Below are 17,284 nucleotides of genomic sequence, written 5' to 3' on the forward strand. Positions count from 1 at the left end.
TTCAATCCCCTCAGTTCTGACTACCTTCCCTCTCTTTGTTACCATCCGACTACACTTCTCCAGTCCGAACGACATTCCAATGTCATTGCTGTATAGCCTGGTAGTGTGGATCAGTGAATCGATGTCTCGTTCACTCTTGGCATACAGCTTGATGTCATCCATGTACAGGAGGTGGCTGACAACTGCTCCGTTCTGTAGTCGGTATCCGTAGCCAGTCTTGTTAATGATCTCACTGAGGGGGTTCAGGCCTATGCAGAACAGCAGTGGGGACAGAGCATCTCCTTGGTAGATCCCGCACTTGATGGTGACTTGTGCTATGGGCTTGGAGTTGGCCTCTAGTGTTGTACGCCACATCCCCATTGAGTTCCTGATGAAGGCTCTTAGGGTCCCATTGATCTTGTACAATTCTAGGCATTCCAGTATCCAGCTGTGGGGCATTGAGTCATAGGCCTTCTTGTAATCCAACCAGGCAGTGCACAGGTTGGTCAGTCTGGTCTTGCAGTCTCGGCTGATTGTTCTGTCTACCAGTAGCTGGTGTTTTGCGCCTCTGGTATTCTTGCCAATTCCTTTCTGTGTCCCGCTCATGTATTGACCCATGTGCCTGTTCATCTTAGCCGATATGATGCCTGACAGGAGCTTCCATGTAGTACTGAGGCAGGTTATTGGTCGGTAGTTGGAGGGGACCGGTCCCTTCTTGGGGTCCTTGGGGATCAGGACCGTCCGGCCTTCAGTTAGCCATTCCGGGTGTCTCTCGTTAACTAGCAGCTGGTTCATTTGTGCTGCCAGACGCTCGTGGAGTGCAGTCAGCTTCTTCAGCCAGTAGGCGTGAACCATGTCGGGCCCTGGTGCTGTCCAACTCTTCATACTGGAGACCCTTTCTTGGATATCTGCCACTGTGATGGTTACTGGACCCTGTTCAGGGAGGTCGCTGTGGTCAGCCCTCAGATCCTCTAGCCACTGAGCATTGCCGTTATGGGTTGCATCCTTCTCCCATATGCTCTTCCAGTATTGCTCCGTCTCCAGCCTTGGTGGTGCTGTTCTCTTATTGTTCCCTTGCCACTGAGAGTACACCTTTGCTGGTTCTGTGGAGAACAGCTGGTTTATTCTCCTGCCTTCTATCTCTCTGGTGTACCTCCTCAAGCGGCTGGCCAAGGCTGTGAGTCTTTGCTTGGCAGTTTCCAAGGCCTCAGGTATGGACAGCTTGCTGTATTTCTTAGGCACCTTATTTGTCGCACCTTTCTGCAACTCCGTTAGTTGGCTAACCTCCCTCCGTGCTACTTTGATCTTGCCCTCTGTTCCAAAGGCGTGTAGTCTAACCACTACGCTATCCAGCTGCTATATATATATATATATATATATATATATATATATATATATATATATATATATACACTCAACAAAAATATAAACGCAACACTTTTGTTTTTGCTCCCATTCCCCATGGGATGGACGTAGAGACCTAAAATTCATTCCAGATACACAATATAACCATCCCTCCCAAACAGTGGTCACAAATCAGTCCAAATGTGTGGTAGTGGGCACATCTGCTATATTGAGATAATCCATCCCACCTCACAGGTGTGCCACATCAGGATGCTGATCTGACATCATGAATAGTGCACAGGTGTACCTCAGACTGCCCACAACAAAAGGCCACCCTGGAATGTGCAGTTTTTTGCGCTATTGGGGGTCTGGGGACCCAGAACCGGTCAGTATCTGGTGTGACCACCATTTGCCTCATGCAGTGCAACACATCGTCGCATGGAGTCTATCAGATTGTCAATTGTGGCCTGTGGAATGTTGGTCCACTCCACTTCAATGGCTGTGCGAGGTTGTTGGATATTCGTGGGAACTGGTACACGCTGTCGTATACGCCGGTCAAGCACATCCCGAACATGCTCAATGGGTGACATGTCCGGTGAGTATGCTGGCCATGCAAGAACTGGGACATTCTCAGCTGCCATCTGCCCTGAACAATGTGAACCATGATTCATCCGTGAAGCGCACACCTCTCCAACGTGCCAGACGCCATCGAATGTGAGCATTTGCCCACACAAGTCTGTTACGGCGACGAGCTGGAGTCAGGTCAAGACCCCGATGAGGACGACGGGCATGCAGTTGAGCGTCCCTGAGACGGTTTCTGACAGTTTGTGCAGAAATTGTTTGGTTGTGCAAACCAATTGTTCCAGCAGCTGTCTGGGTGGCTGGTCTCAGACGATCTTGGAGGTGAACCTGCTGGATGTGGAGGTCCTGGGCTGGTGTGGTTACACGAGGTCTGCGGTTGTGAGGCCGGTTGGATGTGCTGCCATATCCTCTGAAACGCCTGTGGAGACGGCTTATGGTTGAGAAATGAACATTCAATGCACGGGCGACAGATCTGGTTGACATTCCTGCTGTCAGCATGCCAATTGAACGCTCCCTCATTGCTTGTGGCATCTGTGGCATTTTGCTGTGAGACAAAACTGCACATTCCAGGGTGGCCTTTTGTTGTGGGCAGTCTGAGGTACACCTGTGCACTATTCATGATGTCAGATTAGCATCCTGATGTGGCACACCTGTGAGGTGGGATGGATTATCTCAATATAGCAGATGTGCCCACTACCACACATTTGGACTGATTTGTGACCACTGTTTGGGAGGGATGGTTATATTGTGTATCTGGAATGAATTTTAGGTCTCTACGTCCATCCCATGGGGAATGGGAGCAGTAACAAAGGTGTTGCGTTTATATTTTTGTTGAGTGTATATTAGGGGTGCAACGATATTCATATCGATATTGAACCGTTCGATACAGTGCTTTCGGTTCGGTACACATATGTATCAAACAATACAACATTTGTAATTTATTTTATCAACTTTCCTTCTGACGATGCTGTCTGTGTGGAGCGCTCAGTGAATCTGCGTTCGACTACTCCGCCTAGGCTGCACTGTCGAGCGCAGATCCACTGAGCGCTCCACACAGACAGCATAGTCAGAATGAAGAGCGCAGGGCAAGCTAGCGAGACAGAAGTTAAGCTCTCCTTGCAACATGGCAAATTGAACCTCCCCCACCCTCATTCAGATCTGGCGTTTGGAATTATTTTGGTTTTCATGTGACGTATGACCCTGAAGGTAAGCGCGTCATGGACTAAAGTAAAACAGTATGTTGGATGTGCCATGCAATGCTCAATTACATGGGTGGGAGCTAGTGTGTTAGCGCAGTTAGCTCGTTAACGTGTTGGCCGTCTAGCCCCATGCACGGGGCTATCAGGGGTAAGTCGTTAACGGAGGTTTGCCGTGTTGTGGCGTTAAGGTCATTTTAACGAGGTTAACCTGAAAGCACTACTGGGAACACAACGAATATGACTGCACATTTACGCCAACATCATCCTAGTGCAAAGACAAAAACAACAAGCATGCATGCTACAAACTTTACCCGAGTCATTTAGACAGCCGTTAGCACATGAGTCTCCTTATGGGGACCTGATATGTTTAATATACTGCTGAGAATATAGCCCAGAAGAAGCTGATAGTATAGCTTTTATTTTGGAAAGAGCCATTTCTCTGTAATAAACTCTCTTTTCCAAAGATGAGTGATTCCTCAATCAGATACAGGGCTCGCAAAATCGCTAGCCCGAGCCCGAGCGACAGTACTGATTGGTGAGTGATGATAATTTGTGCACCAATTCCTCTGACATTGTCTTATTAATCGTTAGCTTACTACGCAAACATGACAAGTGAAATCTCCCACAGCAAGCTTAAACTTGTGAGAGGTTGATCGCGCAGAGAATCGCTGAGCTTATGTAAGTGCGTGTGTAAAAGCAGCAGGATATATATTTCAGTTTTTCTGAGCCAAATAAGACAGGTCAGGGTGAAGAAGTGACAGCCAAAGAAAAGCTTACCACAAAACGGAGAAGTTATGACAAATCAGACTATAAGGCAAAAAGAAAGTGCAGCTTTATGGTTTCATGGACAAAATAATTTCTGTGGCTGCAATATGACGAGCTAAATAACCAGGGGTGCACATAAGTGGTCCGCAGGTGCGCATTCGCTGTCAAAATAAAAAACATGCACAAGGGTTAGGGCTAGGGTTAAATTTAAAAACTGTACTTTTGAGTTAAAATATATATTTATAATTTTAATAAATGACAAATTAAAAAGGCATGAACATTTTTTTTGTATCGAAAAAATATCGAACCGTGACACCAAAGTATCGAACCGAACCGAACCGTGAATTTTGTGTATCGTTGCACCCCTAATATATATATATATTAGGGGTGAATTTTGTGTATCGTTGCACCCCTACTATATATATATATATTAGGGGTGAATTTTGTGTATCGTTGCACCCCTACTATATATATATATTAGGGGTGAATTTTGTGTATCGTTGCACCCCTAAAAAGTGGGCAATAAACAAGAGAGGCGGACTCGCGACAGAAAAGCCGATCAGCTGATCATTAATCAGTTTCATGATTGAAGTAGCGGCAGGAGAGGGAGAGAGAAGAGGCAGTCGCTCCATATATGTTCCAACGCGGGAATGCTTTACAAACATTCAGAGATGAACTTACACACTTGCTTTACTTCTCTCTTGGATAACTTCCTCGGAGATGAAATGCCGGATTGCTAGCGAGGCTCCAAATACACACAACTGCTCTATCACGTGACGCATACTGCTCCGATGTGCTACGGTTATGAGCCGAGTTACGCCATGTCGCAATTTTTTTGAGGTGCTTTTTGATATTTAATGGATCGGATTACATTTTTTATTTCGCTCCGATATCCAATCCAGTAATTACTAGAGATGGACCGATCCGATATTACGTATCGGTATCGGTCCGATACTGACCTAAATTACTGGATCGGATATCGTAGAAAAATAAAAAATGTAATCGATCCATTAAATATCACGAAAGTACCTCACAAAACTTGCAACACGCCGTACCTCACCTCAGAACGTTAGCACGTCGGAGCAGTATGCATCACGTGATAGAGCGGCTGTGGCATGCGGGACCTGTCGGTGGTCTGGATAGCATTTGGAGCTTCGCTAGCAACCCGGCATTTCATCTCCGACAAAGTTATCCCGAGAGAAGTAAAGCAAATGTGTAAGTCCATCTCTGAATGTTTGTAAAGCATTCCTGCGTTAAGCTTAACAAGCGATATATGGAGTGACTGCCTCTCCTGCTGCTACTTCAATCATGAAACTGCTTAACGATCAGCTGATCGGCTTTTCTGTCGCGAGTCTGTGTCTCTAGTTTGCTTTTGGCCCACTTTGCACCAGAAAGAGGAAACCAGCGGCTGAACAACAGCAGCACGTTTAAGCTTGATCAGCTATTGTTAGAATGTATTTAATATTACTTTCTACTCCAGGATCTTTTTCTACGTAGCTGACGCTGGTAACTGTGCAGGGGCGGATCTAGCAAAGTTTAGCCAGGGAGGCCGATAGGGGATTAACAGGGAAAAGGGGGCACAAAGACATACTTTTCTTTCTTATTCTCATTTAAAATGTCTAGCTTTTAATAAATAATTATCCAAATCTTAAACCCAAAGTTTTAATTTGATGTAAAATGAATAGAAGTCAATTACTGTATATAGTAACTATTAAGTCTAATATATATACCCTAGTAAGCTATAGTACTTTTTCCTTTGGGAAGGTACCATCTGTGCAGTCTGCAATTTTGTTGAAGAAAGATGTTGAATGTATTTAATATTTCTTGAAAAATAATTGATTTCTATGCATTTTTTTTCACACTGCATCAAATTAAGGTTGATTACGTCGATTAAGCATCATGAGGTGGAGCGTGAGGGGTGGTTCCCTATTTTTTATTTATTTATTTTTGTTGTTGCTGGGAGTTGGAACCCTATTAGTTAGGTTGCTTAATATTTATGCTAAGTACTCTTTAAAATACCAGAATAGGGAGGATGGTGTAGGTTTAAGTTTATTAGATTGATCAGTATTGCTGAACTATGAAATATTTTTTTTTGCATACAGGTATAACAGAATAGCTTTAGTGTAGTTGTTGTTTTAAACTTGAGTATGAACTTATACAAAATGCAGCAAGATATTTAAAAAACAGTTTTGTTGATTAAAAAACACTATATCGGATTCATATCGGTATCGGCAGATATCCAAATTTATGATATCGGTATCGGACATAAAAAAGTGGTATCGGTCCATCTCTAGTAATTACAAACTTTTTTAGATGATAGATCTCATTACAATTTGGGTGGCAGAACTGTTTTTTCATGCAGTAGGAGGTCTTAACACCTCAGCTTGCCATGGACCAGAGAACTGTTATTTCACTTCAGGAGGCCAGGAAATGTAATTTTCTCCAGCATAATTTCTTGTAGAAGTTCATGCCCATGGGCCCATGGTGCTGTCCCAGATAGCAAGGAAACATTGTTTCAATTAGTCAATATCAGGCGATGTCATTGAATCAACGTTGAGGTCAATGTCACTCTTGCACCCTTTTTTAATATTGAAACAACGTCAGGTTTTGATATTGAATCAATGTTGAAACGTGACATTGATTCGGCGTTATATTTTCTAATACTGTTGACATTGAAACAATGTCAGATTCTGATATTGAAACACTGTTGAGTTATGGTGTTAATTTTCCACCTCTTTCGCAGTTGCTTTTTATTAAAACAACTGTAAAATCATGACTGGAAATCTACCTTTCTTTATAGGTATTTTAACCAATACTAAACTACTGCATGTTTCCATCAATACTTAAACCACCTAAACACATAATTGTACTTATTCCTCAAATTGGACACCCTTTTAAAAAAAATGTCTCACAATGTATCATGTCAATATTAATATCCTAAAATAAGAAAGCATTGCATGTAATGTAAGTTTGTAATTTTTACTCTGGGATGGGGATGGATGATGTGCATCCTGCGCCACCCATACGATCTGGGGCGTATCGGAGCCATTTCTGGACTGCTTGTGCAAAGACAAACTCGGACATAGAGTTCGCCCCTAACTGCTGCATCAGGCCATCTAGGACAAAAATACACACACACGCACACACACACAAACAAAAAAAGTGAATTAGAGCACATGAATAAGCTCTTGTTAACTGTCTTCAGCGGGGAGAAAGTATGTAATCTCCTAGGCTGATAAACATGAAAGTCACCAGGCATAAATCTGCAAACTAAAGGACTAAACAAGCTGAAGACCAAAGACTCCATCTCCAGATTAACCGGACATGAAAGTCTTGTTATTAAGAAAGACAAAGTAATATAGCAAAAACCGGACATAGGAAATGTGAAACACACCCAGCAGATGAATTGATCCCTTTATTGTTCACTTTAGGCTCATAAAACTACAATAAATGGTAAAACTTACCAAATATGCATCTGCACAGTGCTGTATCTTTAAATGCCTTTTTTGCTTTGTCTGGTCCTTGGTTTTTTTCCCTGCCCAGTTGAGTACCGAGGCCAGCTCGTTTGTAATGGCATAAGCCATTACACGGTGGACTCGCACCTCCAGTGTGGTCCCTCCAATCAAGGCAAAGCGTCTCACCTATAGACACATTTTAAGAGATGGAATTAGCGTGTCTCGTGTCTTAAATGTGTATGCAAGTGCTTGTGTGTATAATCAACATGCCGTCGTTATGTATTTAAATCACATCTGACAGCTATTACACTTTATAGTTACAAAGTGTACATAACCTTTATATACTTACCATTGCCTTATTTGCCTCTTGTGATTGAAGAGCTGCCTCTGCATTGTTTAGCTCCTCAATGTTGTGCAAGGGCAAATCCAGAGGCAGTACCCCAGCATCTACCGATTCATTGCAGCAGGGATGGCGGATGGCTCTGACCTCCTCACGGAGTTCATTAACTGCTCTGGTCCGGTCAGACAGCATAGTTAACATCTTTTGTGAAGTTGCATCTGTTTCAAAGAACAATTCTAGAAAGATTAATGGCTTAAGCAGTGAGAGGCGAAAAACGAATATATCCATAAGTGATGGCGTAACATTCTGCATTCAAGTATAAGTTGTTCTAACTGCTAAAAGTGTTTGTTTTTGCCTGTCACATATATTTGATATTTGTATATGTAGCTTGCCATCACCAGTGTGTGAATTGTGTGTGAATGGGTGGATGACTAAATGTGTAAAGCGCTTTGGGGTCCTTAGGGACTTAAAACGCTGTACAAATATAGGCCATTTACCATTTATACCATGTAAAATCTGAAATTCCAAGATTTTCGAACTTGCCTTGTAATAGTGGCCTCACAGAGTCTCTGGAATCTACAGAAAAAAAAATCACAACAAGATGACATTCAGGAGTATGAATTGGTGTTTTGAAGATAAGAGTACAATGACATTGTGATTCAGCTTTAAAACAATTTTAAAAGCATACCATCTATAGGGAGGCCTCGACATCAGACTCTGCATGCTGGGGAGATCACAAAGATGTGTCGTTTTGTGTGTTCTGCCGGAGTGGCGAAAGGTGCCGGAAGCTGGGCGGGGCATTATGATGCCTGCGGGCTGGGGGGAATACTGCGGAGTGGTGAGGGTTGTTTAGACAAAGATCATTTTTTTAAGTATTTAAGAATACAGACAACTTGTTAAAAAAGTTTCCTTGTGTCACGCACAGATATGTACACAGACACTAGGCAGTATTTTATTACCTGGTATTGTCACTTGAGGGGCCTAGGGAAACCGTTTTTTTGTGGGCTGCTCATCCTCTGAGTCAGTATACGTGTACAGGGGATTTGGTCTAAAGGAAAGAAGTTAAAAACGGTCAAAAATAATTACAAATGTGCTTTTGGCATATTTTTTCCTAAATTTACAGTTTGATTTATAACAACACACACAGGAAACGGAGATGTGCAAGAAGGTACAGTATACAAGGAATTTTTGAAGTGCACACGGCTTTGCATTTTTAAAAAGTTTACAAACTTCCACTTTTTGGACTATATTATGTGGTGATATTGCTGTATGCAAGCATCACAGATATGTACAAAAAACAAGATCATAAATTCTGAACAATCAAAGATATGTTTGTGAATGTTGCACCAGGATGAACTCTCCTCTTTACTGCGGTGTGGATCCTGAATGTGTCTCGCGGAGGATATGGAGGCCATGACAATTTCTCCCCATTTATCCATGAACTAGGGACTATTTCTGTACCACCAGTGCTGAACTGCACAATGCACCAGTCTTTCATTTTTATCTTTTTTTTTTTAATTTGGAGTCTTTTTTGCCCTGTTTAGGATAAACAGGAAACAGATAATTACAATATATTTCATAGTCACTACAAAATTTGATCTATTGACTGAACTAAATAATAAATAATAGCTTAAAATGTATATAGGCAACTCCGTTTTCCTCGTCCACACGTAAATGCTAAAACGGAGTTTTCAAAAATATCAGTTCTCAGTTTTCAGTTAACGAAAACGCAGTTTACGTGTGGACAAAAGGTGCAAACGCAAGGTAGGTGAGCGTGCAACGTAAACTTAGGTGAGCGTGCAACGTAAAGTTTGAATTGAGTGCGAATTGAAGCGGGTGCTCTCCAATCATTAAAAGTAACAAAGTCATTGAACACATTTATACAGTTACCTTTATGTTTATCAATCATATATCACAGATTTACAAATTTTTGTAGTACTATGCTAAAAAGCAACTACAGAGCGAAAGTCTGGGTCAAGCGCCGAGGCGACGGCCCTCGAAGCGTTAGGCTAGCTTTGTAAGGGAATATAACGGAAAAGTATGAAACGAAAATGTTTTCTTTGTTGATAGACTTTGTTCGCAGTGCAGTTTATTTGTTGCCGGATCGTAAGATGAAAGTAGACACAATTTCGGGCTCCCATTTTGTCCGAAACTGAACATTAACAAGTTTTTTTTTTTACCATTATTCAGACGTAACAGTGGAAATAATGAATAGAAGAAAATTAATTCATTCCTACCTAGGGATGGGTATCGTTTAGGTTTTATCCGATACCAGTACCAAACCGGTACTTTTGAAACTGTGCCGGTGCTTAAACGGTGCTCGAACCGGTGCTTAAAGAATGGAGAACACAAACTTTGTCCAAAAACCTCTCATGTTTAGCGGTTTTTTTGTAAAAAAGATAACAATGTTAGCCTTTTCTGCAGCTATAGGGGATTTATGGCATCACTCTTGGCTGGAAGCAGTGTTTAAACAATGGAAAAAAACACAAACTTTATCCAAAAACCTCTCATGTTTAGCTGTTTCCCACTTTTTCTTTGGTCATTTTAGCCTTTTTGGCCAGGGTGAAGGGAGTATCTGCCATCAAACAACAAGACAGCCGCATGTAACTACGACGGTGTTTGCTAGTTCACCTTATATGCATTAATGTAATAACGTGGTTAGCCAACTCAACGTAAATTACACACGAACAACATTAAGGGACTCACCCAGAGAAGAATGGCTGCTGCTGCCATCATCATCCGTCATCATTTCTGCTACACTGGCAGGGCTAGGGGCCAGGAGTCTAATCTACGGGTTCTTGGGGGATGTTGCTAACTCCGGGTCTGATAACAGGCACCACACCTGCAGTAGATGTGCTCGGTGTGAGCTCTTGCAGCAAGCTATCAAATACGGTGCATTTCTCGGCTTTTAAAAAAACGCTATGCGTCGCCAGGTGTTTCATCAGAGTCGAGGTGTTACCTCCTTTGCACAGTATCACCTTAAAGCACTTGTTGCAGGCTGCTGAGTTTGCATCTTTTGCTGTGAAGTAGAGCCAGACTTTTGACCGCTTCGCCTTGGGCATTTTTAATCTGTAGCTCTGCTCTAAAAGAACGTACGTACCTGGGCCCGCCTACTATCCTTGGAAAGGTAAAATGATTGGCTAAATTTTAAAGTGTGTGACATCTCAGGGAAAAAAAGCACCGAAATAAAGCACCAAAATGTGCGCTGCTTTTCGGTCTGGTTACTACCGTTTATGTCAGAACCGGTGCCATAATGGCACCGGATACTGGTACCCATCCCTATTCTTACCTCATACTAATCATGGTGCAGGCCAGTGCAGTGCATGAACTGATGCCTTCTCCGGTCAATTCCGCTGAGAGTAGGGCTGTATCCCAATTCAGGGTCTGCAGCCTTAAAGTACGCAGCCTCAACGATCCTCAAGGGCCGCGTACTCAAAGACAGCTAAGGCGGGAAGTGTGAGGCTTGTGAAATGGGACGGTCTAGCCTCCGTTGCGCTGCCCAGGTTGCCTAGCAACCATGATACTAACAGCTGGAAACGTGTCATACAGCTTTGTTTGACAGAAATGAAGGAGAAAATCTTTGTTTGTTTCTACATGAGCTTTGATCATTCTCTGTAAGATTAAGCTCAGCTATTGAACGGCGTATATTTTAAAGTAAAGGCTTTAAAACCAAGTTAGTACAAACGTCACTAATGTCACATAACTTTGCCGACATGTGGCCAACAGTAATGTTTTAATGTTCTTCGTTATTAAACATTTGCACATAAATAAGTGACATAAAATTCAGTACTTACTTAAAGTTTACTCTTCGGGTGCCCCTCATCCGCCGTTTTTTTTCGGCAAAATTATTCACACCCACCGCCGCGCTATGCATTCTGGGATATGTTGGGCCACGAAGTCTACACTGCCACAGCCTTAAAATTCAGGGAAATGAAGGATGCATTTCGAGCAGTGCGCTGCTTTTCGGTCTGGTTACTACTGTTTATGTCAGAACCGGTGCCTTCTCCGGTCAATTCCGCTGAGAGTAAATCGAATGTCCCGCTCTACTGTACAAGACAATGGTTATCTGGAGGGATGTACCACTGTGAGAGGGGTGCTGCGGAATAGTCCAATTGATCGCTGCTTTAATTTTTCGGTCAACTATACATAAATTGCACGTCGACACGATTTTTTTAAAGCTGGTGAACTAGACCAAAGTCTTTGATAACAAAAAAACAATAAATCTACTTTCTCCGGTACTTTATACCCGCTCAGTTCCAATGCAATTTAACGCTCAACTACAAATCGATAGCTTTTTGATGGTGACCGGCGCCGAATGATGGTCAACTATAAATAGACGTTTTCTCGACGTTATTGTTGTCACCTGGTCGACTACAAATAGATCAAATATCAATGACAAAAAAACAACGGTAAATCAACATCATTTCAATGTCCCTATAGTAAGACCGTCGGTTTACCACAGTATTTCAATGTTGTTACATCAGTGGCATTTCAACCCTGACCATAACGACGGATCGGATGAAAAATCAACATCAATTCAATGTCGTCTTGCTATCTGGGGTTGTTGCAGTAATATGTTATTTTGCTTTTCCAACTTTTTTTGAATGGAACATGAAATTTGATGAAATAGAAAAATAAAACAAAAGAAAGGGGAGGGGGGGGGGGACCAGTATGGCCCCAATGCACCTGAGAGTGGTCCCAGAAGTAAAAGTCAAACATTTGAAGCTTGAAAAGACAGTTATTCCCACAACACAAAGGTAATTATCAGGTAAGCACTGTCTTTTGGATTATTAAGGCCCTTAGTACCTGTCAGCCAACTAGTTCTTATTATGTACTGAGGAGCTTTATTTAACTTCAAAAATAAATCAATAAATGAGTAAAAACAAACAAACAATAACTCCCCAAAATGTTTCCACCCCAAAAGCTGTGAATGAATAAATAATGTTAAGGTTGGCTTAACCATGGATGAGGAAAAACCCAAGTGCAGTAAGATAAATATAAGACAGCTACTACTGAAGATGGAGATCAGCACAATAGGAACAGTAGGGAGCATTATGGATGTAATGAGCCTATGTTGGTAGACAAGATAATGGACATCCACCTGCAATGACAGATGTATGTACTCAGTTGAGGATAAAGATTGTGGCTAAACTCAAGGTAACCACCCAACCAAGAACATGATTCTCCCTGAATTAGAGTTGGATGTCTCGAGACCGGTCTTGGTCTTGAGACCAGTCTCGAGACCACTTTTACGTGGTCTTGGTCTCGTCTTGGTCTCGACGGACTTTTGTCTCGGTCTTGTCTTGGTCTCGACGTACTTTGGTCTCGGTCTTGTCTTGGTCTCGCTGTCTCGGGTCAACATAGTGGTCGGGAGATTTGGAGTCAACAGTATCCATGACACACAGCGTAACGTTCGATAATGTATCATGCGCAAAAGCTTTAGCTCTGAGAGCCGTGCTTAGAGAGTGCTTTGTAGTGAATCAGAATAGTCGACTCCCATTGAGCGAGAGCCGGCTCCTCAATTAATTTCCTTTCGCTGCTCAGCTGTCACACAGCGACACACAGTGGCTCAGCCATGCTCAAATCCCTCCACATTGTGCCATTTTATTATTTCGCCTTTCGCGCCCTTCAAACACAACTAAATGCAACCCGTTAGATTGAGCAGTATGCCCGGTCAGTAAGTTACAGAAATGTCAGCGACTTCGTCTGTCATAAAGTTTGCGTTCATAGAACACAAAGAGTTTTTGGTAAATGCAAAAAAGAAGCATTCGGCAAAGTGCAGGTTTTGCAAAGTCTCCTTGACCGAGACAGCCGGGACTACCTCAACCTTCACCAGGCACCTGGAGCGCAAACACCCTCAAAGGTAAGCTAGCCAGTAACCATCTATCCATCTTCAAACTCTTCTAACTACCTTTCCAACCTCAGATGACCAGGTCATGTTTATGTAATATTGTTATTTATAATGTGTTCTTCAAACATTATAAATTATGTAGGGACAGTTTTTTTTGCAACCGTCCCTGCAGACTTAACTTTAACTTAACGTTACGTTACATGCTATGTACAGGTAGCTAGCGCTAGCAGTGGCTATCAGCTACTTAAACAATTTACATTAACTTTAGGTAATTTGGTGAATTCGTTGAGCAGAAATATATCGAAACCATTTCAGTGAGCACTCTAAGGGCTGGTATGGTGTGGTTTGTTGTGGACTTTATTGGGCATATTTATGTGGTTGCTGACTCGTAAGTAAGGACGGGCGTTTCAAGAGTGTCCCTATAACATTGCTCGGCTAACAGCGGCGTTCTCGACAGTGAAGCCCAGATCAGAGCGGTCTATGGCTCTGGTCCAGATAGCATGGATCGCAAAACTGAGTCCTAAGGTTCTTAAATCGAACTTAAGGACCTTTGACTATGACTTTCTTAGGTGTTTTCTACTATGTTGCCCTACTAAACCAGTCCAGTGTGTAGGGGCTATTTTAGCATTATTAGACAGTTATTTTGTATTGGTGTAACTTCAGACTTTATTGAGTAGTTCATTTCTTGTCAATACAGCTGTGTCTGATAGCTGACTGGCAGGAGGAGGCTTAATGCAACCTGCAAAGTTAATGCACAGACATTTTGTCTTTTGTAGATTCCATTCAACTGTTTTTCTGTTCTTGTTATTTAAGGTCTTGCAACCCTGAACACTCCAGTATTTTCATTATTACTAGTTGTGCCTAATGATCTATATGTGTCACACTGGATTAGATTAGGTTATTTTGTATGCAAAGGTCTGCCCTCATTGATAGGTTTAAAATTACTGTGCTTGTAAGATACAGTAGTTTTTGTGGTTGAATAGAAACCGATGTTTTACAGATTCCTATTTCCCTGTTTTGTAGGTACTTGGAGTACAAAGCAGGATCTGCAACATCAGTGATAGCGGTCAATCCCACACAGCCTCAATTATCATTGTTTGCTCCAAGCATCCACTTATTTTCCCCAAATTCACCCAGGCAACAGGCCATCACCCAGTCCATCCTCCAGGACCTTATAGTTGGATGCTCTCTCCCCCTGTCTATCGTCGAGAATCCACATTTTAGACACTTCCTGAATGTCTTGGATAGCAAATACACTCCTGTGTCTAGAACCACCTTGACAGAGAAGCTGATACCTCACCTTGTCACTAAATTGAAGGGTGACATAATCAAAGCCCTGGAAGTCCAGCCAAATGTAGCAATAACAACAGACCTCTGGTCTGACCGGAGGCTTCGTACTTTCCTGGGAGTTACTGCTCATGCTGCCTGCAAGAACAAGGACTCTTACAGTTTACAATCATTTTTGCTTGACTGTAGGCGTTTCACAGGGAAGCACTGCGGCGAACGAATCGCCTCAGCATTTGACAGAATAGTTGAGGAGTATGGCATTGGCCATAAAATAAGCTACATTCTGACGGATAATGCATCCAATATGAAGCGGGCCTTTAAAGTCAGGATGCCAGAAGTAGAGCACCCTGAAGGTGACAGCAGTGATGACCTCGATGATGAAACAATGTGGGAGGATGCAGAAGGTTCTGATCCATGGTCAACGGGTGAACGTCTTTCTTGCTTCGCCCACTCGCTGCAACTTGTAATCAGTGATGGGATGAAAGAGGTAAAGGCAATAGCTAGAGCCATAGCCAAAGCCAGCAAGTTTACAAACCTGCTGCACAGCAGTAGTAACCACAAAGACTTGTTTGAGGCACACTTTGGCTCCAATAAGTCCATCCCAGCAGGAAACAACACCCGCTGGAATAGCACCTACAGACAGTTAAAGGCTCTGATCACACTTGACCACGGGGCCATCACTGAAATGTGCAGCAATACAGAGAATTTAGTGTTTTCAACCCGAGAGTGGGCTCAGCTGAAAGACCTTTGTGCTTTGCTTGAGCCTTTTTCTGATGCAACAGACCTTACAGAAGGTGATCATCAGGTGACTATTAGCATGGTGGTCCCCACTGTTCTGGACTTGAAGAATCAACTTATAAAGATGGAAGTACAAATGCCCCAGGCCATAACTATAGTCAGGGCACTGAAAAGATCCTTAGAGAAACGGTTCTCTGGAATTTTCAGGCAGATTTGCATGGACGAAAAGGATCCAGAAGAGCCGTTTAGCCATCGGATCTACTTCCTTGCCACCATGCTCGACCCCCAGTTTGGACTGACCTGGGTAGATTTAGATGTCCAAAATGGTGAAACCGGACCAGCACTGAAGAGGTTCAGAGATGACCTTAAAAAGTCATTAATAGGTGACTGTATAATAATAATTTATTGTTATTGTTGTTTTTGTTGTTTCACTTATTATCACTGTCTTTGGTTTTATAGCATCATTAGAAGCATCCTGTCTAATCCTGTCTTTGTGTGTGTGTGTGCACCCTTTTCCAGACCTTTTGATCACAGAAATAGACAGAGACGGACCTGCAGCACCAACAGAAGAACACACAGAATTATCAGATAGTGACTCAGCGCCACCCCCAAAACAACGTCTTCTTTCACGCTACAAGGCATTTAGGTTGCAACGCAGCACAAGCCAGGACTCGAGCACTGATGCACAAATAAGCAAGTACCTAGACAGCATAAATGACTCTGACTGTGATGCACTCACCTTTTGGTCAAAAAACAAAGAGCGTTTCCCCAGTCCACACAGTGTTGCCTTGAAGGTCCTCTCTGTCCCTGCCTCTTCTGCCCCAGTTGAGAGGGTTTTTAGTAGAGGAGGCATTCTAATGAGACCCCACCGCGCACGGCTAGGCTATAAGATGTTGCAGTCTTTAGTTTTCTTGAAGTGCAATCAATCACTGTTTTAAAATGTGAACTGTTTTCTCTCCCTCCTCTCTGAAAATATGCTGTTTCTTCATTATATATTTGTTCATAAGATATTTGTTATTTGTTCATAATGTCTGTGTTCTATTGTTCCTGCCCTACTGAACAACAGGCTTGATTTCATTGGCCAGTGTGTTGTAATCTCATGCCACTGAAGACATCAAGATGCCAGAATCTTTTAAGCACTTGTTCTTATTCTTATTAATGCACAATTTGTATTGGTATGTAATATTTGTAGTTTGCATCTGATTCATGTGAGGTGTGCACATGTCTTTATATTGTTTGATTACAGAATTTTACTTAAAATGGTGTTGTTTGACTAAATAAATGTGACCATTGACTTTTAAATAACATCTGCATATCACTTTGTGTTGACAGGCCTTATCAATTTTAGGGAAGTTGATATCATACAGTGTAATTTGGCTAGTACTACTACAATAGGACATGATGCAATTTCAAGTTTATAATCTTCAGTTTGATGTTACAATTTTATCTATATATAAAGTATAACTGAAACCAGTTACATATTTCATATTTTACAGTTGTTGGAGGTGATCGCTGTTTTGTCAGATCACTTTGGGGCCAGTCAGTACCATCATGTCAGCCCTTAAAAGCACACAAAAGTTAGTCTTTTTTGTCCCGGTCTTGGTCTCGGTCTTGGTCTCGTCTCGACTTGGTCTTGGTCTCGGTCTTGGTCTCGATACCCTCTGGTCTTGGTCTTGTCTTGGTCTCGGATTAGGCGGTCTTGACTACAAGTCTACCCTGAATCACTGACACCAGTGAGCTCATA

General features: G+C 42.3%; 1 protein-coding gene across 1 annotated transcript; it reads left to right on the forward strand.

Moving 5' to 3' along the window:
• Positions 1–13,347: 13,347 nt before the first annotated feature.
• LOC146644222 (zinc finger BED domain-containing protein 4-like) lies at positions 13,348–16,478 on the forward strand. The gene is made up of 3 exons (XM_085396899.1): positions 13,348–13,527; positions 14,539–15,923; positions 16,060–16,478. The coding sequence occupies exons 1-3, from the start codon at positions 13,355–13,357 to the stop codon at positions 16,476–16,478; spliced, it is 1,977 nt and encodes a 658-aa protein (XP_085253025.1). The 5' UTR covers positions 13,348–13,354.
• Positions 16,479–17,284: the final 806 nt, after the last annotated feature.

Source organism: Rhamphochromis longiceps, linkage group LG22, assembly GCF_057381845.1.
Source record: "Rhamphochromis longiceps isolate RC_006_pf linkage group LG22, R_longiceps_female_GT1.1, whole genome shotgun sequence".
In the NCBI taxonomy this organism is placed as follows: Eukaryota; Metazoa; Chordata; class Actinopteri; order Cichliformes; family Cichlidae; genus Rhamphochromis; species Rhamphochromis longiceps.

What these genes read in the sequence shown, in the direction of transcription:
- LOC146644222 (XM_085396899.1), top strand. Translation starts at nt 13,355, where the DNA reads ATGTCAGCGACTTCGTCTGTCATAAAGTTTGCGTTCATAGAACACAAA. An exon ending in GAGCGCAAACACCCTCAAAG is followed by an intron (nt 13,528 to 14,538) that starts GTAAGCTAGCCA and finishes CCTGTTTTGTAG; the next exon opens with GTACTTGGAGTACAAAGCAG. An exon ending in CCTTAAAAAGTCATTAATAG is followed by an intron (nt 15,924 to 16,059) that starts GTGACTGTATAA and finishes ACCCTTTTCCAG; the next exon opens with ACCTTTTGATCACAGAAATA.